Source organism: Myxine glutinosa, chromosome 8, assembly GCF_964187855.1.
Source record: "Myxine glutinosa chromosome 8, kmMyxGlut1.1, whole genome shotgun sequence".
Classification (NCBI taxonomy): Eukaryota; Metazoa; Chordata; class Myxini; order Myxiniformes; family Myxinidae; genus Myxine; species Myxine glutinosa.
This window is the reverse complement of record NC_136268.1, coordinates 139,574,804-139,602,764: the sequence shown is the minus strand read 5'-3', so window position 1 is coordinate 139,602,764 and position 27,961 is coordinate 139,574,804. Positions and strand designations below refer to the sequence as shown.

Below are 27,961 nucleotides of genomic sequence, written 5' to 3'. Positions count from 1 at the left end.
GAAAAAAATCTATAAAACATAAAAAATAAAAAAACTACACGAATACATCCGTTGGGCCTCCAAGGCCCAATGGCTGCGTTTATGTAGGATTTTTGATGCCTGCATCTAAGGGTTAAGCAAAATGAACGATGGTTCGGTCATCTTTCAAGCACACTCATGTGCAAGAAAAAGTGGGCTGACAGGATGGCCTGGAGGCGTGCATACTCGCCTCTAAGCTATCTAGCCCGGGTTAGAATCCCGGCCCAGCTATAAACTGCCATCAACGTTCCGTCTACTGACATTAGTGGGTGGACGTTAAAGATTCCATGGTGTTCTTCGCGAAGAGTTGGCGAGCTATTGCCGAGCCTGAACAAATTACAAATTCCTGCTCTAACCAGCAGAGGGCATTGCATCAGCGACACACCTGCATCTTCATCCAAAGATGCTACCCCGCAGCCTTGTGCTGCATATGAATGAAGAAGAAGCTGGAAAAAGTTGGAAACAACTGTTTATAACAGTTATAAATGCAGGAAAACAATGAAACCTTCATTAATTTGACTGGTATCACGGATTAAATACAGGAATTTATAAAACTATACTCTGAAAGGAACGTCTGTTCTTTTTTTTGTCTGATTTCCTATTTCCTCTTCCCACTTCACACATCGTCACTCCAATTCCTACAAATCTGCTCATGGCATCGAAATTTACTTACAGCTCCTCGTTTTATCCTGCTCGGACCCATCTAACGTAGACTTTTCTCGAAGCATTCACCTTGTAGGATGACTTCATGGTGTTCTCGTTGCGGGGCTTTTCAAAACCAATTTTTCCAAGATCGTTGTTGTTGTTTCCATTTATTTTTCATTGTGGGATTGTTTTTGTTCCTCAGCCCTCTCATACCATTAAATCCCCTCATCTGTCCTGTACGAACATATCTATCAGTAATAAAACAAATTAGCCACTTGTTTCGTCCCTGAGGAATTTTGCCAAAAATATCAAGTCTCCTTTTGAAGTAAAGATTATTTTTTTAAATAAAGAAAACGACGAGTTGGATGGCATGTGTTGTGAAATGATTGCGGCTCTAAAATCCAATTTGTCTGATTTATTTTAAACAAAAACGTCTATGAAATTGCTTATAAATTGATTCCGTTGAATAGTTGTTATGAAAGTAGTCCCTTTCATGACTGAACCATAAATTACATTTTCAAAGCAAATGCAAACCTTTAGTTCCATAGTTTTGAGTGTCGTACATTATGTGGTTACATTTAACCCTGACGGATGTGGATCGAGGTATGCCAACCGCCGTCGCGGGAAGCAACGAGGAGCTGATGTTTCGGGAATTAACATTTCATTGGAGCAAAAGAGAGGCTTTGATTAATATGCTGTTTTACATTGGGCCTGGGAAGACCCATTTATCATTTGGCTCAGCCTGGCCTAGTCCAAGTTGCTTTGCCATAATGAGACATCATGAAATGTCGCCATGTTTGACTGACTTTGCAGTAGCAGTGTGATGATTCTAGATTTTTGGAATGGAAGAAAAGTGCTTAAATGGGTTTGGTTTGGTTTATTATTGAAACAAGTTTCCTTGCTTTATTATCATTTTATTGTTGATTTACTCTCGGAAAAGCCTTAGCTAAGAAAGAAATTGGATGTTTGATGTCAAGGTCGACAATTTTGAAGAAGGTACTAGCACACAAAATTGGGTTTGTATAAAGTTTTATTTCTCATCTCTCGATAAAACCAACACATTCTCTGACTACGAGTGACATCACGCCAAACCAGATTTTGCCTCTCCTCGATTTGGGATTTTGCAGACTAGTTTCTAGCTGAGCTGTTTGCAGATAAAATGGCTCTATATCGTACGTGAAGCTCGTGTTGAGTTGTGTGGGGTTGGAAAGTGTGTGTGTGTCGGCCGTCTGTCCGTCCGTCCGTCCGCCCGTCCGTCCGTCCGCGTGGGGCTGGAGTTTAGGAGGAAGGGTGGAGAGGTGTGAGTGTATGGTTTTTCTGTTGCAATGCTTCTTGACCACAACAGGCATTCTCAACTGTTCTCACGATGTGATGATTCGTGTTTTAAGGTAGAAAATTAACTTTTCGGAAACTATTTCCTCAACAATAATTACATTCGACACAAAGCAAACACATTCTTTTCTTTGAAGGGCATTGTTTTCAGTTTCTGAAATAGGCTGACAGGATGGCCTTCAGGTACGCACACTTGCCTTTAAGCTGTCTAGCCTTGGTTCGAATCCCGACCCAGCTATAAACTGTCAGTTTGGTGTTTCACAGGCAGGGTGATTCATCAATGCGTGTGCCGTCCCTCGGATGGATGTTAAACTAGGAGTCCCGTCTGCCAGCATTTGTTGGTGGACGTTAAAGATCCCATGCATGGTGTCTTTAAAAAGTAGGTGAGTATCACCGGCACCATGGCCAAATTCCAGAATTCCTGCCTTAACTCGGCGAATGTCAGGCCTGGCCAGCCGGTTCGTGAAGACTTGGGCCAATCTTCCCCTGGCCGACCCCACAAGGTGGGATAATAGTGTCCATTAAATAATAATAATAAGAAGTTTTCAGCTTCTGAAATCTACAAGGAACACGTGTGTCACTACATCCCAAAACTGAATGAACTCCATATATTAATTTTCTTTAATTATGCATTAGTAAACGCACACGATGTCGGTCCACATTTTATTTAAAATCGTGTGATGCCACATTCTACATGGATGTCTGTTGGGTACAATGCCATTGATTCTGAAGTCTTTCTCTAACATTGAAATGGTGTTAGTTTGTTTGGTTTTGATTGTTTGGTTGGTGTTCGGGTTTTGCTTGGTTGGTGTTAGGGTTTTGTTTGGTTGTTTAATTTTAGGATTTGTTTGTTTTGGGGTTTTGTTTGAAGCCATTTTTCCTGAAACGAAAATATCCACGAATAAAAGTCTGCCAGTGCATCCTCAGTCTGCTCACTGCCAGATGACACGAAATACCGGAGCTGGTACTGGAGCAGGTTACTAGGCAATGGTAACAAACGCCTCTTCCTCCTCCATTTTATACCTTTTGCCGTATTTACATTAAAAACAGGAAAGAGCAATCAGAGATTGCTGACCCTCGCCAAGACGTGTGTGGTTAGGATGTTTTGTGTCTTTTGGGTCCCCTGGGTGTTTAGGATAGTTTAGGTCCTCGTGGTCTTGTGGGGCTCTGGGTCTTCTGGGTTCTCATGGTATTTTGGGGTCTCTGGGTCTTTTGGTGGGGTATTTAAAGGTCTTCCGGACCTTCAGGGTCTTGAAGGTCTTTTTCGGTCCTCTGCGTCTTTAAGGGTCTTCTGGATCTTTTGAGTTTTCTGGGTCTTGAGGGGTTTTAGGTTTCTGAAGGAGCTTAAAGGGTGTTAGGTTTTAATGGTTACCAGGCATCTCAAAGGGTATTGGATGTTCTAAACTAAAGGCTCTAATATGTTTTAAAGGGTCTTTGTGGGTCTTCATGCTCAGCGTCTTTGTGTTTTTAATTGGTCTCAGGGTTGTAAAGGTTTGAAAGTGTAAGGCGTCGTAAAGGGTATTGGGGTTCTAAAGGGTGTAATGTAATTTATACACATTACTCACGTTTTGTGCAGACAAACAAACAAATAAAAACAATAACAAATAGACCCAAATGCAATACCCTCTCCTCTGACGAGGGTAATTACTATGGCTATAAAATTTCATAAAGAGGTTGTTATAATGATTTATTGTTGATTTACCTGCGTTACTTCGCTGTTTGCAGAATGCAACCACAATGGGCTTTAAAAACAGTCGAAGGAGACGACATTTTGTACATTAGAAAGGAAGCAATTGCAAGTGATTCTTATATCTGACTCTGATCTATGATGTGCTTAAGTATTGATATGTTTAAATGCAGTATTGTAAATTACTACTTAGTTGTAGTAATTAGCAATTTGTTAATTCCTAAGTAATCGTAGTAATGATAGCACACTTAATTGCATACTAGCGAGGTACCCGTGCTACACACGAGTGGGAAACCAAAAGCAAACAAACAATGCGTAAACGGTGAATGCTGAACCATGGAAACAATAAATTCCACATTCCTGTGCCACCTTCAGTCCAATGTCAGACATAGACAGCAGGTTCGTGAACGATTTTGACAAAAACCGTACCCCGTCTGAATAGTTCTATCCCCAGTCAATGGCGAATCTGCATATGGCGAATCTGCATATGGTGAATCCGCAAATGCCACAGTTATAAAGTAGAGACCCTCATGTAATTTCCTCATTCATATTTAACCTCAATATCTCTATTTTCTTTCCAAACTGCATCATTCCAATCATAAATTGATACTATAACAAAATACTGTGTTAAATCACGATTGTATTGAGATATTATCAAAGCAGCCCATTGTCGTCTGTTCACTTCCTGATTCGGGAGCAAGTCCATATCGAACCAATTTCAAAATCATAATTTTGTCGAGGAACTTATGTAAGCTCCTTACCTACCTTACGACATCCGCTGGGACCCGAGAACGTTCCACAGGACTGGCGGGACTAGCCCCAAAACCGAGGGAGTAGTTTTGGGAAGGACAGACAGACACTCCTGTTTCACAATACAGATTAATTGTATTGCATTTTGGGTCACTTGACTTGCCATTTTTGGTTATTGTTTGATTAAGTTAATTATAAACTGAGCAACGTTTTTCGTTTGTCTTTTGGCTTGCATATCATTGTAACCTTGTGTTCCTGAATATAAATGTCTCTCACAAACCACTTCATCAAATGTATAAAGCTCTTAAATAATAATGTCTGCATGTCGGATGTCCTTGAGTCATTGCTTGCAGTGTAAAAGCATGCCCCACTGATATAGTGATACATATATATATATATATATATATATACATATACATACACACACACATCCCAAACACTCCACATTCAGATTGATGCCAATATTTTGTCAAAACGTATGAAGCTGTTGATTGAGTGTCTCAAAATTTTCAGCATAGTTTGTTATGATATTAATGTCGGCTTTTACAAAAGTACCCATTTAAACAAGCATAATGTGAAAGTGCCAATTAAATGCATGTACACATAATCTCCCCCTTTAGGTATTACAAGAAATCGGTGGTTCTCATGTGCTTTGTAATACCAACCGTTGTACCATGGGCCTTGTGGGGCGAGAGCCTCTGGAATGCCTACTTCCTGGCAGCAGTGCTGCGTTACATTTTGGTTTTGAACTGCACATGGTTGGTGAACAGCGCTGCGCACATGTATGGCATGCGTCCATATGACCGTACGATCAACCCACGTGAGAACCGCTTTGTGGTCTTCGCTGCTATTGGTGAGTAAACAGGTGCAGCTTTTACTTATTATGATGCACAATAAGCTACAAATTCTGTTGATCGATTATGACGAATACAAAATAAAATGGAATGGCACTCGGTAGAGCGCATACCTCTGCCAGGCTGAACAGTTTACGTTTTGTATCCCACTGATAGGCCGGAGATATCCTGCTGTATATAGTTTTGGGCCCATCTCTCAATGGTGAGGAATCACTAAAAATTGTGGTATCCAGATCTTCACCAAAATCTACTCAATACATCCTTGTCACACACCCAACCCATCCACCAAATTTCGTGCGAATCTGGCCATAACGTTTTGAGATCTGCTTACAGACAGACAAACAGAGGTGAAAACATAACCTCCATCCATCTTTGGTAATCTCCAATGGATAATTTGCCAGTAAATAATGTTACATGATTACTCAGTTTGAAATGTTTGTTTGTATATGCATTCTTGGTTACATTCAATGTTTGTTCTATCCTGCGTGTCAACGGAAGATTTGCTAATTCCAAAGTTGATGCTCTAAGTCTAAAGGCTCCTTCAAGGTTACATTATCACTATAGATTGTTGTAAGTTTCTTTTCATGCGCTATAGTTGATAGCTCTTGTCGATGCATTTTCCAAGGGGTTTAACAGCCTGTTTGGAGTGGTCCCTGAGCCTGTGGAGTTGTGCAGGTTCTGTTTCTCAACAAAATTGCATCAATGGAGGCTTTCTTTCCCACTCGGTGAACACTTGACAATATTCCATATTTTCTTTGCCTTGTTTGCTTCCATTTCTGAATAAGGAGTCAAACTTTCCCTCACAGCTATGGAAGGATTGTGACGTTTTCTGAAAAATGACGATGCAACTGGCATGTGAACCAAAGTGAAGCTGACATTTCAGTCGTTTTCCCTTTGTCAGAACAAAAAAGTGTAACAAGAAAGAACAATCGGAGATTGGACACCCTCACCTAGACGTGTGTGGTTTTGTCCTTGGGTCCTCAGGGTATTTTGGGTTCTTGGGGTCTTTTGGGGCTCTGGGGCCTCTGGGTCTTTGAGGTATTTCGGGTCTTTAAGGGTATTTTCAGTCCTCTTGGTCCTCTGGATATTTAACTCTAGTGCGCCAGCTATATTGTTCTAACGATAATGCAGGGCTTCAGGTCTAAAAGACCCCAGGAGCGCATTGGTGTGAATTGTTATTATTTTTATTTTTTTTTGGTTATTCTTTTGTATGCAAAGTAGAGGCTTCCTGCAGTAGTATTTCCGCCATAATGGTGATTCAGTTATACACTTTTTTTGAATAAGACCCATACAAACAATATATGCTTGAACTTTTCTTTCAAATGTTGGTTTGCTTTTACTTTTATATTTTTATACAAATGATTTATTTTGCATATAAAGGTTTGGTTAATTGAGTAGTCTTTGCTCAAGAAAGTGGATTCACTAATCGTTTTGTTTTGAAATCGTACTGAAGGATTTTGTGAAATTTTACACTGATGCAGGTCTGGGTCTGGGAGATCATCAAAAAAACAATGCAAATTCAATAAAAAGTAAAAATCGTAAAATGGTGTCAAATAAGCTCACCTCGACAAAAGCAATAATCCGATGTCCAAACACGAGAAAAGGCTACGAGAAGTTGTGAACGATCCAAAAACACAACTCACGTAAACAGCAAAGGAAAACGTAAAGCAGGAAGGAAAATGGAATGAAAAAAAACCACGTGACCGGAAATTACGTCAGAGATGACTTATACCCGAGTGAATAAGTTTGGTAACTTTCCATAGCACAGCTCACATGCAAAGTAGGTACTGTGAGAACAAAAGAAAGGCAAAAAATAACTCGGGTCTTGCAGACCCGAAGGACTGCATTTTAAGGAAAATTTTAATTTGTCGGAACTTTTCTCGGAACTAAAAAATTTTTTTTGGATAAAGTGAATAAATGTTTATCACCAACTTGTAGAAGCATTCATGGAGTGTCAAGCGTTTTTATAAACAAATTCTAGCAAAAATAAAAAACGTACCGGGTCCATTAGACTCACGCCTGCGGACTCGGGTTAAGGGTCTTTTGGGTGTTTAAGGGTTTTCGGCGTCTTTTAGGTATTTTGTGTCTTCAAGGTATTTTGCATCCTCTTGTGTCTTTTGGGTCTACATGGTCTTTGGGGTATTTAAGGGTCTTTTGGAGCCTTTTGGGTCTTCTGGGTTTTTTTGGTCTTAAAGGGTTTTACAGTTCTATCGGGTCTTAAAGGGTGTTAGGGTTCTAACGGTTCTTAAAGGTTATTAGGGTTCTAAAGGCTCTAAAGTGTTTTAGGTGTCTTTAGTGGTCTTTGTGGTCCTAAGAGTTTTAGGGGTCTTAGGGTATTTGTGGGTCTTCATGGTGCTTAGGGTCTTCATGGTGTTAATGAGTCTCAGGGTTGTAACAGTTTGAAAGGGTATTGGGGGGTCATAAAGGGCCTTGGGGTTTTAAAGGGTCCAATGTAAGTAATACACATACTCAAACAAACAAACCGATCCAAATGCAATACCCTCTTCTCTGGTGAGGATAAAGGAATGGTCCTGAGTGGGTGAAACTCAGCAATGACGTTAACCCTTTTTGATGAAGTTTCCAGCCAGCATGGCACATTCTTGTCACCGAAAATGAAGTCATGCTTTGGTTCTGAAGCCTTTTGTAAAAGAGGAAAAAGAAAACTTTAACTGTCTTGTACGTGTTATTAGTTCTATAATATTTCTAAAAAATACATTTTGTTTTACCCCCTCCATCCTTCCTTTTCCCCAATATCACCTTATCATTATCTGCCTAACTTCTTCTTCTTTTTTTTTTTTACTTAGGTGAAGGATACCACAATTACCATCACACCTTCCCCTACGACTACGCTACAAGCGAGTTTGGCTGGAAAGTCAATTTAACAACAGCGTTTATCGATCTTGCTTGTTGGCTCGGTTTTGCGGGAGAGCGGCACAGCGTATCCAAGGGCGTGATCGAAGCTCGCAAGAAGCGCACGGGAGAATGTAGTAACTAGTCATAGTCGATGTGGCACGGTGTGGGCAGCACATCCGAGCCGGGATCTGTAGTAGCACGCATCCTCGACTAGCTTTCCATGTCACTTAACCTCTGCCACACTACCCAGTATCATTTTATGCAGACAGCATTGGCTTACAATCTGGTACTTTGTCAAAGCCTCGCCCAGCAAAGATTCTTCCTGTTGTCCTTATGTTGGATTGGGATCTTTGGCTGCATATGATGCAATGCGTTGACTGGCGTCTTTGACTGCATGTGACAATGCCAAATGTTCAAACACATGGATGAAGACAAGTCCAGATTTATGGGTCGACAGTCAGTTATTTTGGATTTGGAGTTCTTCAAAATGTTCAATTCCTCTCGCAATCGCTATTAAAGAATGGGCCCTTTTTAAATTAAAGTAACACAATCATTCCGATTTCCACATTGCCGAGTTTAATTTCTTGAAAATGAGTCCTAATGAAAATTTGAGATGCAGAACCTGTGTGTGGATTCTGAATCTTCAACTATTTGAGTCTCCTCATTATCAGGTCATTTTCCAAAATCTCCATGCACAAATCGATCTTGACCTCACATGATCCATTATACATTATTGTTGAAACAAGTTTCCACAACCAAATAGGTGAACCCCAGATGATGCATTCGGCCTAACATGTAGTCGAGTGAACATATTTTGAAAGAGCTTGTTCAATTTATTTTGTGTCTTCATGAACACGAGGCTCTGTGTTTGTACGTTTGGCATGAGTGACATTGGAATTGGTTGAGTTTGGAAGGGAGAACTTTCTTGAAGCAGTTCTTGCTACTTGGTAACTCGTTCGATGTATGCACTGCATTCCTGGTGCACAGCAAAAGCACTTTCAGTCCTGACCCCAGAGTGTGGAGGAGTTTGCTACTGTGTCCCTTCACCTCTCCTCCCTCTTACCTCGTCCTTTCTAACTTGTGTTCGGCATTGCTTATGCGTTTAACTACCCCACCTTCTTTCTGAGTGATGATTTCTGGGTTTTGGTTATGTTCATTCATCATACAGTGATTTCATTATACATTAAGTGCACAATCGATGTTGTCCCGAGTGATTGTTTCCGGCTGCGAGAAGCCTTTGCATCCATGATGTCAGCGCACGGAACATTTTGTATTGACCAAGTTTGTAATGTGCTTTCATCCGTCCAACATTCCTGAACACCCTAAAGTGGTTTGTAATTATCAGTTAATCTCATTCGTGACAGAAATGAAACCAAGGATCACAAAAGTGAACCCAACATCAAAAGGAAGGGAGGTTGATGATGAACTTTTACTTGTTGTTAAAATGAGGCGAGCGGTTCGGAAGTTTGTCACATCCAATGCTGATTTCACATGGCCAACAAAACTTCTTCCTAAAATTGAAGAGTAGAAACATGAACATCGAAAACAGTTGTTTCTCAGAGTCGAGAGATCTTTTTCAAACCGCATTTTGAAAACTTCCTGTTAACCTCTAAAAAGTCGACGCTAAATTATTTTGAGATGTCAAAATTAGATGGCTCACACGTCTCCACTGTTTAAATTGGCGATTTCCTCCATGAAGATGCGTACACGAGGCCGATTTTGTACTGAGTTCGCGAACTCTGGTGTTACGTTCGTTGATTGAAGAAACTGCATCTTGCGTTTCGATTGTGTGGTGCTCGGAAGGTGGCGCTTTTGGTATAGATTTTCATTGAAAACTTTTATAATAAAAAAAAAACTCCCTTCGGATTGGGGTGAAAACCACATCGGGGAAGGTGTAAATCTTTTGTAAAAGAGACTGCTTTGGTTTGTAAAAGAGATGGTGAAAGCGTAAAATTTGAAGGTGATTTTCAAACCAAGTTCTTCCGTCCATTCGGTGTTGGGTAAGAATCTGAGATTTAATGTTGCGATTTTGTGAGTGATCTTTTGCAACTGCTTTTCTGAAGGTAGGAAGTAGTTGCTTGCATTGTGAACTTTTTCAATGTTCACCCCGTCGGATTAGCAAAATGTGTTGAACAGATGAGATTTATGTTTAGGGAGCATTGTGCAAAGGCAGGAATTCTGTACTTTGGAAAGGGTTGAGAGCCAATAATAAATGCCTTTTCTGATTACTGCAGTTGTTTCCTGTTGTTAATGTGTGGGATTTGGTTTGTAAATGACTTGCAGAATACCCCTTTTAAAATAAAGAACCAAAGACAATTTTTACCATCGCTGGAGGAGAGGGTATTGCATTTGAGTCTGTGTTTGTCCGCACAGAATAAATATGATTTTCTCTGCAACCGTTGGTCCGATTGACAGGAAATTTTCACCACAGGTGCAACTCCACCTGTAGATTTTTTTTTAATGATAATTATGACGTCATAGGTCACGTGGTTCGGCCGCCATTTTGGAAAAACCGAAAAACTTTGCAACTCTATATCTCAAAGCGCAGAATAGAAAAAATTGAGACATGGCTCATTGTAAAGAGCTCACCATGGGGAATAAAATAATGATGATAGGTCCCTCCATTATGACGTCATAATTCGACGAGTACAAAACTTCATCCAATCAAGATGAGAAATCTTGAGCACCACGTCGGCTGAAACTGGTGGAGAAAAAAAAATGATGACGTCATCGGTCACATGGTTCGGCCGCCATCTTGGAAAAAACGAAAAAATTTGCACCTCCATATCTCGGAAAACGCTGAATAGAAAAAATTGAGACATGGCTCATTGTAAAGAACTCTCCATGGGGAATAAAATATGTTAATGATGTCATAGGTGCCTCCATTATGACATCATAATTCGACAAGTACAAAACTTCATCCGATTAAGATGAAATTTATTGAGCGTAATCTAGGAATAAATTAGTTTCGAAAAAAAATAATGACCATCAGTCACGTGGTTCGGCCGCCATATTTGTTTTAACACAAAAGCCTTAAAAACCACTGAAAATGCATCCTGGCGAGGGTTTGCAATCTCTGATTGCTCTTTTTCTTGTTGTAGTTTGTAAAACGCAGTCATTTTTGTCTTATATGATGCAGCCATTTGATAATTAATGAAACAGATCAATGGCAGACTGACAATTGGTGGAATAATCAAATGGCTGCATCTCATCAAACAACACAACTACTATGACTACAACTCACCGGGGCTGTCTGGTGTGACTACATTGTTCAGTGGGACTCGGTGGACCTGAGGCATGGGAGACCGTCGCCTCAAAGCCAAATTGTGGAGTGCATGTCAAGCGATTTTTTTTTTTTTTTTTTTTTTTTTTTTTTTAAGACGGTCACTACAATCAAGTCAAGGCGAGCAGGACCAGGGGGCACGTACTGGTTAGACACCACCACTAACCAGTTTGACATTGTTGAAGAAGGACTTTTAGAAGGCCCGGTGGAGTTACCTTCACTGCCTTGTACCCTATATTACACCCTGAGCTAGCCCAGTCCCCCCCAAACGAACGAGCAATAATAAACAGCAGTCTGGTGATGCCACAACCAGGCATGAGCTGACAATTTGAGGCCATGATGGCCATGTTTGAGAGGATGGAGGCCAAAATGGACGCAAGGTAGGCTAAACTGTGTAATGGCATGAGAGCTGGGCCGGCTGAGCTGGCGGACAAGCTGGCAGCAAAAAATTATATCTGCCATGCCAAGCAGGAACAAATGGAAGCCGAGCTGATGGCCAAAATCGGGATCATGGTGCACAATATCTGGCATGCGTGCAAGACAAGCAGCACAAAATGGTGCCAGGCTACATTGATAGTGAGGATTGGGGGAATAGTAGAATTGTCAGGAAATTAAGAAAAAGTGTGTGCCTAGGAGAGCAAAGGAGACTACCATTAAGGATGGAAAGCAGAATCAAACCGCAGGAAACAAATGAAAACAAGAGTGAGAATTGATTTTGCAATACATGTCCCCTGCCAAGTTTCAGTTCAATATCAGTAAACACCCCTTTATTTGGGTGGTGTATAATGCCGTGTTCAGTGATTGGGGGGGGGGGGGGGAGCACTCCGATGTACATACATGAAGCAAAAAACATGCGTATGGCTTATGTGCATAAATAATATATCATTTATATATCTGGGATCATTCCAATTGCACTGGGCCATGGACTAAAACCCAGGCCTAAGGCCGGCCGATCTGCCGAACGTAATAAAATAAATAGCCCCGAGTGGGCGGACGGTCATCTCGAGGTTGTAGTTCAGACCGTTGCTGATTTTGGGGCACCCTCCCAGATCCTCTGGGAGACCCCTGATACGACATTGTAAAATCTAAGACCGGGCGATCCTGCGGACCATAAAGTAGAAGGACTGTATTTGGGTTTCACGGCAATCAGACGGTAAACAAGGATAAAAAGACATAAAATGTCATTAGCCCCCGTGGTTTTAGTAATTTTGCTGTACGGAGTTAAAGGCCATCAGTCGGCCATCTTTGATTGGATTACAAAACAAAATCTTCTGCATATGTATACTCTTATGTATTGTCTTTGTGCCAAGTCTGAACAAAATTGGTCCATGCATGTCCGATAAATGGTTGCGTACACGTTTAAGTAACAAAATGGTGCAAGTCGGCCATATTGGATCTGATCTCGAAATAAGATAACTTGCATATGTAACTCATCATTCGTTATCTGTGTGCCACATCTGAAGAAGATCAGTAAATGTACCTTCGAAAAATGGTTGAGGATGTGTTCAATACCGGGTTGTTGTTTTTTACAAGAAAATGGCCGCCTATCAGTCGGCCATCTTTAAACAGATCACAAATGAAAGTGAAGTACACGCACCTGATTTCATTTTTATCGATGGTTTTAGACTCGGTGTCAGAATTAATTGAGAACATTCACGCACACATGGGAAAATGCCGAGATATATTTTTTTAAATCGCAACACGTGTATTATACACCGCCTTAAATAACAGAAGGGGGAAATGTCGACATATATTTAAAATTCGCTTTTTCTTTTCTGTTAAGATATATTACTTTTATACACCACCCAAATAAAGGGGGGGGAGGGGGAGGGGGGGAGAGGGAGGGGGAGGGGGAGGGGGAGAGGGAGGGGGAGGGGGGAGGGGAGGGGGGAGAGGGAGGGGGAGGGGGAGGGGGAGAGGGAGGGGGAGAGGGAGGGGGAGGGGGAGGGGGGAGAGGGAGGGGGAGGGGGAGAGGGAGGGGGGAGGGGAGAGGGAGGGGGAGAGGGAGGGGAGGGGGAGAGGGAGGGGGAGGGGGAGGGGGAGGGGGAGAGGGGAGGGGGGAGAGAGAGGGGAGGGGGAGAGAGAGGAGGAGGGGGGAGGGGGGAGAAGAGAGGAGGAGGGGGGAGGGGGAGAGAGAGGAGGAGGGGGGAGGGGGAGGAGAGAGGAGGAGGGGGGGAGGGGGAGAGAGAGAGGAGGAGGGGGGGGAGAGGAGGAGGAGGGGAGAGGGAGGGGAGGGGAGAGGGGGGAGGGAGGGGAGAGGAGGGGGAGGGGGGAGAGGGAGGGGGAGGAGGGGGGGAGAGGGAGGGGGAGGGGGGGGAGAGGGAGGGGGAGGGGGGGAGGGGAGGGAGAGGGGGAGAGGGAGGGGGAGAGGGAGGGAGGGAGGGGGAGAGGGAGGGGGAGATGGAGATGGAGGGGGGAGGGGGAGAGGGAGGGGGAGGGGGGAGGGGGAGAGGAAGGGGGGGAGAGAGAGGGGGAGGGAGGGGAGGGGGGAGAGGAGGGGGAGGGGGAGAGGGGGAGGGGGAGAGGGAGGGAGGGGGAGGGGGGGAGAGGGAGGGAGGGGGAGGGGGGGAGAGGGAGGGAGGGGGAGGGGGGAGAGGGAGGGAGGGGGAGGGGGGAGAGGGAGGGAGGGGGAGGGGGGGAGAGGGAGGGAGGGGGAGGGGGGGAGAGGGAGGGAGGAGAGGGAGGAGGGGGAGGGGGGAGAGGGAGGAGGGGGAGGGGGGAGATGAGGGGGAGGGGGGAGATGGAGGGGGAGGGGGAGGGGGAGAGGAGGGGGAGAGGGAGGGGGTGGGGAGAGGGAGGGGAGGAGGGAGAGGGAGGGGGAGGAGGGAGAGTGAGGGGGAGAGGGAGGGGGAGAGGGGGAGGGGAGGGGGGGGAGAGGGGGGAGGGGGGAGGGGAGGGGGGAGAGGGGAGGTGGTTAGGGGGGAGGGGGGAGAGGGAGGCGGTTAGGGGGGAGGGGGAGAGGGGAGGCGGTTAGGGGGGGGGGAAGGGCACATACACTTTAAACATGTATATACATGTGGGATGTGGGATATATACAAGTGGGCCATGTGGGATGTGTGTAGCTGTGTGTGTATGTGTGTGTGTGTGTATATATATATATATATATATGTGTGTGTGTGTGTGTGTGTGTGTGTGTGTGTGTGTGTATTGTTACGGTTTTTAGAACCTTCACTTGTAAAATAATAAGCCTTGTAAATAATTCCCTGTAAATATCCCATCTCCAAAGGTCAAAGATCGCACCCTAGATAGGCCACAAGCAACATGTAGGACACCATAGAAACCTCTTCAGTTATGTCCTTAATATGTGTTCAGTTAAGGATCTGTTCCCAATAGTTGAATCCATGTTGCATTAATGAAATAAGAGTAGGCCTTAAAGTTCCCTTCAAAAGCGGTGCGAGTGGTTTTCTCTCTCCCCACAAGACGCCATTGCCCATGTGCTTCATCTCGGAGAAGAAGGGGGAGGAGTCCTCAGAGCTCCAGGAATAAGGCGTGGCCCCGTCAATGCACTATCAAGGGGCGGAGCCGGTGAGCCCTCGCGACCAATCAGGGCCGAGGCGAGCTCACCAGTGGGTGTATCCTAAAAGCCGAAGCTTGATACGCAAAAACCCAATATAAGCGCCGCGCGCGGACTACTTGAGGATGAGTGGTTGGGAAGGAGTGGTGAGGAGAGAGTCGTGCGTGGGTCGTGAGCCAGGAGACGAGAGGCGTGAGCCAGAGAGAAGGGACGGGTCGGAGACAAGTGAGGAAGCCCGAAGTACGAGTGGAGAGAAGAGCAATATACCCTCCCCGATTTGGCAACCCCGCCGAGTAAGGTCCGCTCGTGTGCAACCAATTTCATCAGCGCTGCCTGCCGGGTTCGCCGCGAAGCTGGAGCGTGGATCGGGGCCGGAGCCTGGACGGATCCCATCACCCAAACCCTCTGCTTGGACCCTTCTCCTCCTACCATCCCTACCATTACCAACTCCCGTGTAAGTCTGTTTGTTCTGTCCTGGGTTTGTGCAGTAAGATTGTGTAGTTTAAGCTTGCCCTGTGTATCTGCTTCTTCCTCTTCTTGTATATGCCCTTCTTTCATTTCCTCTTCGGGTTTCGTGAACATAATTAATAAATATCTGTTCTTCCTTTATTTTGGTTTCCTCTCATCCGATCGCTTTCGTGATTTCCTCAATTGAGTACCTGCGGCGCGATTTGGCAGAACCGCTCAGAATCGGGTTAGTCTTTTTGTTAACGGCCCGAGTCGCAGCTCGCTTCGCTCGGCGCATCCATTAACGCTGCGGCTCGGGTGGAAATTATCTCCTCGCTTACGGTCGGTCCTAGTAAGCAGGTATTTGGGACGTAATTGACCAATGACCCTGGCTACTACCGACCGGAAGTGACGTCATAGTTTCCAGGATCGGAGACGGCCAGCTTAAAGGACAAGGGGACTAATCCCCCCCCCCCCCCCTTGGTAACGGGAGTGCCGTACCCCGAATCCGCAACAATATATATGTGTGTGTGTATGTATGTATGTGTGTGTATATATGTGTGTATATATATATATGTGTGTGTGTGTGTGTGTGTGTGTGTGTGTGTGTGTGTGTATGTGTGTGGGTATACATGTATGTGTGTATGTGTGTGTGTCTGTGAATAAGAGAGAGACAGAATTGTGAGGAACAGAAATGAAAAAACGAGATGTGTTTGTGTGTATGTGTGTACGTGTGTGGGAGTACATGTGTATGTGTGTGTGTGTATGTGTGTGGGTGTACATGTGTGTGTGTGTATGTGTATATGTGTGTGTGTGGGTGTGCACGCACATGCATTCACATGTTATTAGAAGTAAATACATTGTGTAGATTACATCATTTGTGCATCTGATAAATTGCCAGTAACCATTTTGTGAAACTGAATGTGCAGGTGCAGCATCTAACTCAATATGTCGGAATGTCACACACGTCCATGCCCGTGGGATTCCCACGGGTGACCCCACAAGTATCTAATACTGGGCCATGGATTAACACCCAGGCCGAAGGCCTGAGGCTTGCCGATCTGTGCTGCATCATGGAATGGCGGCACATGATTTTTAATTGGGGGTGGAGTCAGGACAGGTGTCCAGCCAATGGGTGTAAAGCAGTGGGCAGCTGAAAACAGCCATGTATAATAAGTGATATTTTCGAAGTCCATAAAGGGCACCATTAGGAGAGGCATTAAAAGAGAGTCTGAGTTGGGTCGAGGATGATGTGGTTGAGCTTGAAAGTGGTTGGATGTCGATGAAAGCTAGTCTGTTGGGAGCCGTTGGTGAGGTATGTGGATGGACAAAAGGACCACCGAGGCACTCGGAAACATGGTGGTGGGATGATGAAGTTGGAAAGAGGATTGACGAGAAGAGGAAGAAGTTCAAGGAGTGGCAGAAGGCGAAGGGTATGGGAGCAGAAACAGCAGAGCATGAAAGTTATAAGGCAGCCAGGAAGGCTGCAAAGAAAGAGGTAGCAAAGGTGCAGGAGGCATGTATGAAAATGTTCGGAGAACGCTTGGATTCGGAAGAGGGTCAGAAAGCAGTATTCAGGATTGCAAAGCAGATAGCGAAAGAGAGGTGTGATGTGATGGGGGTGAGTTGCTTGAAGGATGAAGTGGGACAAATCGTTGTCGACCCAGATGGAATTAAAGGAAGATGGAAAAGATATATGGAAATGCTGTTGAATACAGAGAATGAATGGGATGGCAACATAGAGAGTAACCCAGTTTTAGGACCGGCAGAGAAGATAACTGAGAAGGAAGATGAGGAAGCGATAAAAGCAATGAAGGGTAGAAAAGCAGGAGGGCCGACGGGAGTTGTGGGAGATATGTTGAAGGCAGCAGGAAGTAGGGGTGTGAAGAGAATGACAGAGATCTGTAATCTGGTGGTGAAAGAAGGCCGCATTCCAGTGGATTGGGAACTGAGTACCCTCGTCCCTCTATACAAGGGGAAAGGTGACCCTCTGGAGTGTGGCTCGTACCGAGCGATAAAGTTATTGGAGCATGGAATGAAGGTATTGGAAAGGGTGTTGGAGAGGAGGATAAGGAAGAAAGTGAAGATCGACGAAATGCAGTTTGGATTCATGCCAGGAAGAGGAACGACAGACGCGCTTTTCATTGTGAGGCAGTTGCAGGAGAAGTACATGGAGAAGAGGAAGAGGTTGTTTCTTGGGTTTGTTGATCTGGAGAAAGCATTCGATAGGGTACCATGCAAAGTATTGACATGGGCATTGAGGAAGTTATGAGTGGAGGAATGGTTGATCAGAGTAGTGATGGCAATGTACAAAAGAGCGCGCACAGCTGTAAGGACGAAGGACGGGAACAGTGGTGAGTTTGAGGTGAAGGTGGGAGTGCATCAGGGGTCGGTACTAAGTCCACTACTATTTGTAGCTGTGATGGAGGTGCTGGCTCAGAACGTAAAGGAGGGTTTACCGTGGGAGTTGTTGTATGCAGATGATCTGGTGTTGATTGCGGAAAGTATGGATGGACTGAAGGAAAAGATGAACACGTGGAAGGAATGTATGGAGACAAAAGGTCTGAAGGTGAATATCAGAAAGACGAAGGGGATGGCAAGTTGTAAAGCATGTGGTGAGGTGGAAAGTACTGGGAAGTGGCCCTGTGCTGTGTGTAGGAAGGGTGTCGGAGTGAACTCCATTCAATGTACAATGTGCGCTGAGTGGGTTCATCAAAAATGTAGTGGTCTGAGAGGGTCATTAACCAGTGTGGCAGCTACATTCAAATGTAAGGTGTGCACAGAGGGAGCTGCAGATGGAGGAAATGTTGAGTTGGATCTTGGAAACGGCGTGAAGCTGGAAGGTGTGAAAACATTTTTCTACCTCGGAGACATGCTGAATGGAGAAGGTGGATCAGACTCGGCAACGGTTGCTCGAGTGAGATGTGCATGGAAGAAGTTTCGGGAACTGAGTGGCATGCTGATGATGAGGGGAGTGTCGTTGAAGCTGAAGGGAAAGGTGTATGCTGCATGTGTGAGAAGTGTTTTGATTTATGGGAGCGAGACATGGGTAATGAACGTAGAGCAGCAACGAAGGTTGGAAAGGGTGGAAATGCGAATGGTTCGATGGATGTGCGGAGTATCGTTGAGAGAGAGGAAGACAAATGATGAATTGCGAAAGATGATGGGAATAGAGCCTGTGATTGATGCTGTGAAGAGGAACAGGTTGAGATGGTTTGGTCATGTGTTGAGGAAGGATGAAAGTGACTGGTTGAGAAGAGTGATGGAAATGAATGTAGAAGGAAGCAGAGGACGGGGAAGACCGAGAAAGACTTGGCTAAAGATGGTGGAAGAAGAAATGCAGGCAAGGGGGTTAACAAGGAGAGATGCAGAAAATAGGGCAAAATGGAGAAGATTGTCATGGGGACCGCAAGGCTAACCCCCGCTCTAGCAGGGAAAATGGCCTTTAAAATGCATATTGTTGTTGTTGTTGTATAAAGGGCATAACTCTGTGAAAAATTGGGAAAATGCCCCTTAACTCAAACTTGTTCTGTAACTCATCATAATAAAGCCATGTACTCAGTTTCAGTTGAATATGTTGAAGGGTACAGCACAAAAGTGTAGAAAACCACACCATCTCCGTATTGGAAGGGTGTTAACTCCCAAAGGGAGCTCCTCTGCTCCATATAGATATATAGATGGATATATATATATATATATATATATATATATATATATATATATATATATATATATATATATATATGTATATATATATATTATATGCAAGATCGAGGCTCGTGTAAGAGCTAACATTAATCACAAAAAAATCATAAACGGACACATAAAACATATAATAAAGGGAGCGGGAGACAAGATGAAGAGAGAGAGGGAAGCACACAAGTTCAACAGTAGAGAACAGGGACATTGGGAGATCTGTGGAGGGGAGAGGGCTTGGGGGGAAAGAGAGGGGGGGGGTGGGAGAGGTATAAAACAAATGGACACTGCTAGGACTTCCAGGGAAGAGGTCTGTATTTCAAAAAAGTGGATCTGGGGTGAATTAACGGGGGTAGAAAAGATCAAGGTTTTGGATGGGGGAAGATAAGAGATGGTGGTGAACAGCTGTTTTAAATACCTGGAGGGAGGAGTGGGATTGAAGAGAGTGAGGGAGTTTGTTCCAGAGGCAGGAGAAAAGAGGAATGAAAAAGTGAAGGTGAATAGAGAGTCTTGATTTTGGCAGTTTAACCATCAGAGGGTTGCTGGCAGATCTTGTGCGACCTGCAGGAATATTTGGGGGACAGAGCAGGGGGAGCTACCTCGGCCGGAGAGGAGACAGAAAGACCACCAACCTGCCTGCAGTGAGTGAGTGAAAGACCTTCAGAGTTAGCTTCACCGCGGGAGACTCCAATGAATCTGAAAGTTTTAGTTTCCACTGCGTGAAGCCAAGCTTGGTGTGAAGAGCAGGAGCACCGGCCCAGAGGGGAGAACAGTATTCCATTGAGCTGTGGATGAAAGCCTTGTATGTGGTGAGGAGCTCAGGTGTGCCAGGGAAGGACTTCGCACGACGGAGGATGCCCACTTGGCGACTGGCTTTGGAGGCCAGATTTGAAATGTGGTTTTCCCAGGAAAGATCATGGCAGATAGTGAGACCCAAAAGCTTGAGTGACAGAACTTTTTGGAGAGGATTGTTGAGAAAGTAGATGGGAGGGTTGTCCAGTCGGTCTTTTCGGAGATTATATAGTGAGAGTGTGAGATTTGTCAGGATTGAAAGACATGTTCCACTTGTTTGACCAGCTTGTGATTTTGTCCAGGTCTGCAGAGAGTGAGGAGGCTGCTGCCTGCCGATCTGAGGGATGAGGAATGGAGCAGCAGAGAGTGGAGTCATCAGCAAAGAGATATAGAGGATTTTCCAGAAAGTCGGAGAGATCATTAATGAAGACCAGAAAAAGCACAGGGCCCAGAACACTGCCTTGAGGAACTCCGGCCTGAACAGGAAGGGGAGATGAGAGAATTCCATTCAGGGCCACACGTTGATTGCGACCAGAAAGGAAGTCTGCAAGCCAGGATATATTAAGTTTTGAATAAAAAACAAGGGTTCTGTAATATTAACAGTGAAATAAAGAATTCCGCAAGCCATGAATTCCGCAAGTCGGCAAGCCATGCGTGGAGGTTTCCATGTTGAGATTCGACTTACCTAACAGGGGCGTGTTCCGTTACCAAGCTGCGTGCTAAGCACACTGAATCAAGTCAAGCCGGACATCCAAAGCATGGCTTTATCCAACTGAATGAAGCAGTGCTGAAACAAAGCATACAACAGCACAGAATTGCAAAATCAACACACACACACACACACACACACACACACACACACACACACACACACACACACCGACACACACACTCGTGGACCCGGGCTTTGACGGACATTCTTTTGTGGGGCTCCCTCCGTTGTGGATGTGAGAGAGCGAGGTGAGATCGAGGAATTGTGTCGGGTGTGTTGTGGCTTCGGAGTGCACGGTGGCTTTGACGGGGTGCAGGGCCATGCATGTGGTGCCCAAGGTCGCGTGGATTGTATGGGACGTGCCTTGCCAGGTGGCTTGCTGAGCTTCTCCAATGTTATCATGCTGAGAACGAAAGCCCGGGATTTGGCAACTCCCTTTAAGCCATGTTAAGCCTGCAGGGCACTGTGCTTTGGGGCGTCTTTGTTGGGGAGGGGGAGGCGCCCGTGTCTTGATGGGTTTTGCTGACTCTAATCCGTCGAGGAGGACATGCACGCGCGCACATGGAAGGGGACCTGAGATTTGGCGGACCCGAGTGGGAGGGCCTGATATGGATGAGCACTGGTGGCAATATCACAAGTGTGCATACGCACACACACCTGCATGGTTCGTGACTTGCACGTACACATGCATGATTATGGTTTGTTCACGTGCTTGGCTTTGGTTTTGCTTTTGGTTTGTTTTGCGTGACATCATATGCTGTGTATTGTATGCACACATTACGTTTATGCGTATATACATGCATACATATTGTTGTGTGGACAGCTCTCAGTTAAGACAGTGTCCACGGATGGAATCGAGCTTAATGAGGCGTTTCCAATTGATGGCGGATCATACACGGGAGGGGGGTTTGGGGGAGAATGCCGCGGCTTATCTGTCGGTCCGACGATGCCTTCACCTGCAAATTAATAACTCAAACCAAAAGCGGAGTTGCTGTACAAAACTACGCGGCTTTATTGCCGGACTCTGATAACAAAGAACGCGACGGAAGATAAATGTCCTAAATCGGGATGTCCCCACACCTCACTTCAAATACAAGACAATGGTAAGAATAAATAAAAGAAACGTTGTTTGTGGATGCGAGCTTATCTGTCCCTGGATGTAGTGTCCATCAGGAATCGTCCAGGCTCAGTGGTGTTCGCTCTCCGTCAGGCCCACGTATGCCGCTGCCAGCAAGCCTCGCGCCCTGTGCGATCGCCCGCGAGGTCCCGTGCGTGAACGCCGGGCAAGAGGATCGTCGGCACTCCAACGTCTCTCCAACGTCCGTCGTCAAGCAGGCAGTTTGCGGATCGCAAGGGAAAGGTCCAAACGGAGAGAAAGGCAAAAGCAGAAGGGAGGTCTGGGCAGGAACGAAGCCAAAGCGAGACGGACCAAGGGAAGAGCTCAAATTGCCGGTGAGCGAGTCGTTTTACTGATCGTCTTCCGACATCAGCTTGCTTTTCCTCCAACCAGTGTGTAGCTTGTTGGTAGTGGTTTTGCGCGTTCTGCACTGATTGGCCGTGGTGTCATCGGTCGGTGGCCAATCAGTGTGTCGCTCCTTCACCTTCCTTACCCCCAATCACGGGGAAGCTTTCTGCACTCCCCTGACCAATCACACGTCCCTCCCTACTCTCCAATCGGTGCTTTGGTTGTTGCTCGCCCCTCCCCCCCTGTCAATCAAGAGTCATTCTGGACGTGGCTATTGCCTGCCTTGCACGATGTCTGCTTGCCATGGCGTCGTTGCACGCGGCCGCTTCCTGCTTGTCTTTCCGATCAGTCCTTACGGTGGCGGGGGATTAATTAATGTGTGCACTAACGGGGCTAAATAATGTATGTGATGTGTTACCATAAGGGACAAAGGAATGATCACCAGGTCTGACACACAGGGGAATTAGCTTAGTCCTTGTTCTATTTATCATGCCCCATTCCTCGTAATGGGGACGAAGATACACTTAATCCGACAAACCGGGCTAACATAACTTTTTACATCGAGATTCCCTATCCCGACAGACGAAGCACCTACCTATGCAGATCTACCTAACTCTATATATGCCTACCCAACTGACATAACAATGTTGTGCACATGTTGCATTGTGTTCCTACATATATGTGACATGTTGTACAGTGGTATGTTGTGTGCACGCGCCTTGTGTGTGACATATTGCACATATTTTGTGTACACACACACACACACACACACACACACACACACACACACACCTGTGTTTACTTACCATTTCATGTTTAACATCTGCAGCTAAATCCTCCAGTCCAGTGCATGTTTAAATGGCGGTTCTCCCATTGATTCGCTCAACAGGCACAGCAAGCCTCGATCACGGAAATGGACCGTAGTAGTGGGGTGCCCGGACACTCAGTCATTTCAAATTGATGCAAAAGTTCGTTTTCAGTACCAATTTGAAGGTAAGGGCCAATAGAACAATTTTGGTTCGAGTGTCGAGTTTTTTGGGGGGGTGGGGGGGTGTGATTTGGAGGATTTTTTTCATCACAAATCTTCCCCATACCCACCTGCATTGTCATCCGAAGGGTCCCTCAACTCTTGTACCGAGTCAGATTTGTTGCTCTACATAGTGGAAGCCAGTACGAGTAGCGCCATTTCTGTCGACGAGGAGCTAGTTGCGCCAGATGTTTACGACTTCATTGTTATTGATGGTGGAGTACTGATACACTCACTTCCTGGTACAACTGTCCAAGGAAACACCTTTGATTCATATTTCGACAAGGTATTCTGTCCAAGAGTTTGCCACAACTTGAAAAGATCGACAAGAGTAGACATTGTCAGGGACCAGTATTGTGCACAGAAAATCAAAGGAGGCACAAGGGAAAAACGAGGAACAGGCACCCGACAACGCGTATCTGGTACTGCCAAAATCCCATTAAATTGGCAGAAGTTTCTGGCGAACGTTGATAACAAGAAGGAATTGTTCTCATTCCTGTCAAAAAAGATAACAGAAGGACAGTTCCCAGATGACAAGGATGTCTACATCACTGCAGGTGATCAAGTCCACCATGTTGGAAACAGTCCACCAATGGATCAATGCAACCATGAGGAAGCTGACACTCGTCCTAGTACATCTCCTCCATGCCCTCCAAACATCGTCACTTGGGATGGTTCATACTGGAGAAACAGATGTTGTCGTAATCCTTCTGAGTAACTTCCATCACATCAAGGCTCTGAATCCGGCTGCAGAAATCTGGATCTCCTTCAAAGCGGGAAAGACAACCAGAATGATCTCCCTGAACACTATCGCCACAAACCTGGGCACGACAACGTGCAAAGCCATGGCCCTCTTCCACGCATTCACTGGATCAGACAGCATGTCTTCCTTCAAGTTTAAGGGTTAGCGATACTGCTGCAAGTTGATGCACGAAGTGCCATCCCTCATGGAGGAATTTGCAACTATCGTCGACACTCCATTCCAAACATCGCCAAGGCTGAAAGAAGTGGCAACAAACTTTGTCTGCAGGCTATACTCCAATGAGTCAAACGAGGACAATGACGTTGACCTCTTCCGAATGAGGGAGTTCTCACAAGACTAGGGACGGGGGGAGAATTCCCCCAATGGGTGATGCTTTGGATCAACATCTCAAAAGGAGTGTCTTCCAAGCGAGCATCTGGACAACGGCACAAAGGTCCATGATGCCCGTCAACAACCCCACTAATATTGGGTGGAATGAAGAGGACGGCAAGCTGCCCCTCGCCAAGGATGTATTCCACCTGGATGTGAAGTGCACTTACACAAGTACCTGCGCTCTGTGCAAGTGCATGAGGGCAAAGTTGAAGTGCACACGTCTGTGCAAGTGAAATGCGAGAAGTAGCTGGACCAGAACAATTTCCAATACTGACATGTATATATGGTCGATTTGTTAGCCACTTTCTTATTAAAACTATTGTTCAAGGAGTTATTCAAGCAATTGTCCAAGCAGTGACTCACCACCATATTGTAGCACAGTTAAAAGATAAATAAAAATGTCACTATATCATTGGGTCCGAGTGTAATTGTCCAGTTTATTTTTAAAAAACATGTTTCAGCTTACCGGGCCTATGACCCTTGGTCTTTTTTGTGGATATGCGCTGATACCGGCAAAATTATTGCTTCTATAGGCAATATGCTTGAAATACAAGTTGCTACTCCTGATCCTGAATCCATACATACCTCATATGTTCAGATCGGATCATCCAATCAAAAGTTATAACAGTTTCCATATTTCGCATAGGCCGGTGGGGGGTCGGGAACCCCCCACGTCCACAGAAGCCCCATTTTTTATCTGAGTGATTGACACTCGAACCAAAATTGTTCTGTGTTGCCCCTACCTTCAAATTGGTACTGAAAACGAAACTTTTGCATCAACTTGAAATGAAAAGAAAAAATTACCGATGCACAGCCACATAATAATAAATACGTAATTTGTGGATCGAACACGATTCTCACTCCAATCTGTATTCCCTGTTCGTCCACCCGGGTATCCAAATGTTGAACTGGATTTTAAAAATGAAGATTACCGTATTTTCCGGTGCATCAACCGCACCCCCGATTTTCGACTTCAAAAAAAAAAAAAAATTAGGAAAATTTAAAAAAGAGAAGAGAATAAATAAATAAAATGGAAAGCGAAATATGATGAAAGGAAAGAGAAACTGAAGACAGAGAAAGAGTGAAAATACATGAAATGAGTTGAAAGAGAATTTTAAAAACATTATAATTATTCTTTCTTGCTAATGTGGGGCCCTGAAAAGGGCCGTTGGGTTTTGGCTCTTGCCAATGTGGGGCCCTGAAAAGGGCCATTGGGTTGGCTTGGTCCGTCCACCCCTTGGCCTGGGCACGAACGATTACACCCGGAGGAAATTTATCCTTTGGTAGCGTCTTCCTCTTGAAGATGATATACGGCGGCAGCTTTCCCCCATCAGCGGTGCACGCTAGCATAACCGTAAAACGATCTTTCTCATGACCCGTTGTAGTGATGGACACCGACTTGTCACCTTTGGCCGAGATGGTGGTCCCTCAAGGCACATCGAAGGTCAGCGGCGTCTGATCTGCGTTGCCGATGCGGCTTAGGGGATAGTCGTGCTGCTTGCGGAACTTGATCACGAACTTCTGAAAATTAGCAGTCTTCTCTGCTATGTCATCAGGGAGACTCTGTGCGATGTGGGTTCGCCGGCGAATGGAAAGGCCATGACGACCCATGAACCTATACGCCCAAGACGTACTGGCCGTGAAGTCATCGACCCCTGTTTCCCTGGTGATGAGTCGGGCCTGGAGTCGCAACGCTAGTGTCGCGATGGCGTGTCCCTCGGCTCGCTTCTCTCTCACCCACATTAGCAGTCTCTCCTCCAAGGCCGGCCACTGGGCTGCTTTGCCCCTCATCGCCTTCTTCTTCGGCATAGTCTCCAGCGTCTGCTTGTTAGTCCGCCAGCGTCTAATGACGGACTCGTCGATTCCGAAGTGTCGGCCGGCCGCCCGATTACTAAACTCTTCTGCAAACCTGCAGGCACGGAGCTTGAAAGCTGCTGTGAATGATCGCGGTGCCATCTCGTGGTCTTGGTCAGGATAGAAGCGAATGGTGAAGCTTGGTCTTGGTCAGGATAGAAGCGAATGGTGAATCTTGGTCTTGATAGCTCGAACAGGATAGAACGAATGGTGAAACTCCCCGTTGACCTCTCCATTTTATACATTCGCCCAGCCCATGCGGCGGCATCAAAGCCGACTTCAATAGGTTAGGCCAGATTTAAAAAAAGAGTTGTTGATCATCCCCGCCCGACCCTACGAAACACACCCGACCCGAAACTTTTTTTATTTTTTATTTTGAAAAAAATCATAAAAAACGATCTTTTCACATTCAAATTTGGCGCCGTTCTGCACCGCATGCGCAGTGCATGCTGCGCAGAGCGTCGCAAGTGCCTCGGGCAACTTCACCCATTTTACGTTGGCCATTCATGGCGGCTATTGTGTGAGATTTTTCCCGCTGAAATCTGTATCGATTCGTGCTAGAATCGGCTTGAAATGCCTATTGTGATCGCATCAATAGCCCGTGAGGGCTCTTCCAAGACGGTGAAGGACTGGTTTGCGTGCAATATCGAGTTGGATGTTACAATCTCGGACTTCTATGCAGAGTTCTCAGACGGCAAGTATGATGGGGATAGGGAGCCATTGCCTGACGATACACGCGGTACTTTTGTCAAAGTATTCGCCGGCCCCAGTAAAACTGACATGACGAAAGTTTCACCAGCTTGCAAAGTTTCTGATGTGACAAAGACTCTTGGCTCATTTCTCAAATTTGTGTTGGCTGCAGACACGGCCACGGATCACAGGATGGAACCCGATGAATGAAGAAATAAAATCATTTTGAGGAGAAAGGAGTCTTCATTACCTTCGCAAAAGCGGAAGGTTATGTTTTGATCGCTGTGTATTTATTTGTATGTCTGTGTGTGTGTGTGTATGTTATTCGCATAACTCAAAAAGTATTCAACCGAATTGCATGAAATTTGGTGGGATGATTGGTTATTATACGGGACACATTTGATTAGATTTTGGGAGCAATCGGGTCAAAGGTCAAGGTCAAGGTCACGAAAAGGTCAAAACTGTTCACTGTTCTGTTCCCTACACTCCCATGCCAAGTACAGAACAGTAGCTGCGGCGAAGGTATGCGCTCTACCGAGTGCCCGTTCTAGTTTCATATTTTTCCATGTCAACAAAACTCAATGGAAAGCAGGAAAAAAATATAAAAAATAAAAATAAAAACCTCCCTCCCTACCCGAACCTTTGAGGAAAAAGGACGCTCAACAACTTTTTATTTTTATGTGGCCTTACCGCGGCGTTGGTTAGACAATAGGTAGTAGGTACGTCATAATGTCCCATGCAAAACATCCTGTTTACCATGTTGACGCTTTTGTTTTGTGACTTAATCCTGTCTTTATTTAGCACACTCTATTCACTATGTGACCTGTCATTCAAAGAGGACTAGTGAAAGTACACATTTTCACAAACACGCATAGAAAAATCAAATATTACAAACTTCAAACTTTCTTGTATTTTGACTGGCAGCAGTAATCGGCGTTGAACCTACCTTAGTAACGTAATTGACGATCATTCATCATTGTATCTCCGCAACCCCAAAGTAATATAAAGATTACGTCCCGTCGATATGACAGTTTTTCAATGCACAAATTTTTCTGTTACTGTGTATCAACCGCACCCCCTTTTTTAGGGTTTTCCTGTCGGTAAAAAAACCGCGGTTGATACACCGGAAAATACGGTACAAAGGAAGCCGGCTGTCTTTGTCATCGACTTGCACATCGTTTGAAACTTGAAAGAACCAAGCTGTGCT

At 45.2% G+C, this 27,961-nt stretch overlaps 1 protein-coding gene across 1 annotated transcript in view; it reads left to right on the top strand.

Annotated features, from left to right (window-relative positions):
* Window positions 1-10,372, top strand: part of LOC137432955 (acyl-CoA desaturase) — a 36,209-nt gene extending 25,837 nt beyond the window's left edge. The window contains exons 4-5 of the mRNA XM_068125301.2: window positions 5,053-5,285; window positions 8,091-10,372. Of these exons, the coding sequence (XP_067981402.1) occupies window positions 5,053-5,285; window positions 8,091-8,281 (424 nt within the window). The 3' untranslated portion in view covers window positions 8,282-10,372. The remainder of the gene's footprint in view (window positions 1-5,052; window positions 5,286-8,090) is intronic.
* Window positions 10,373-27,961: the final 17,589 nt, after the last annotated feature.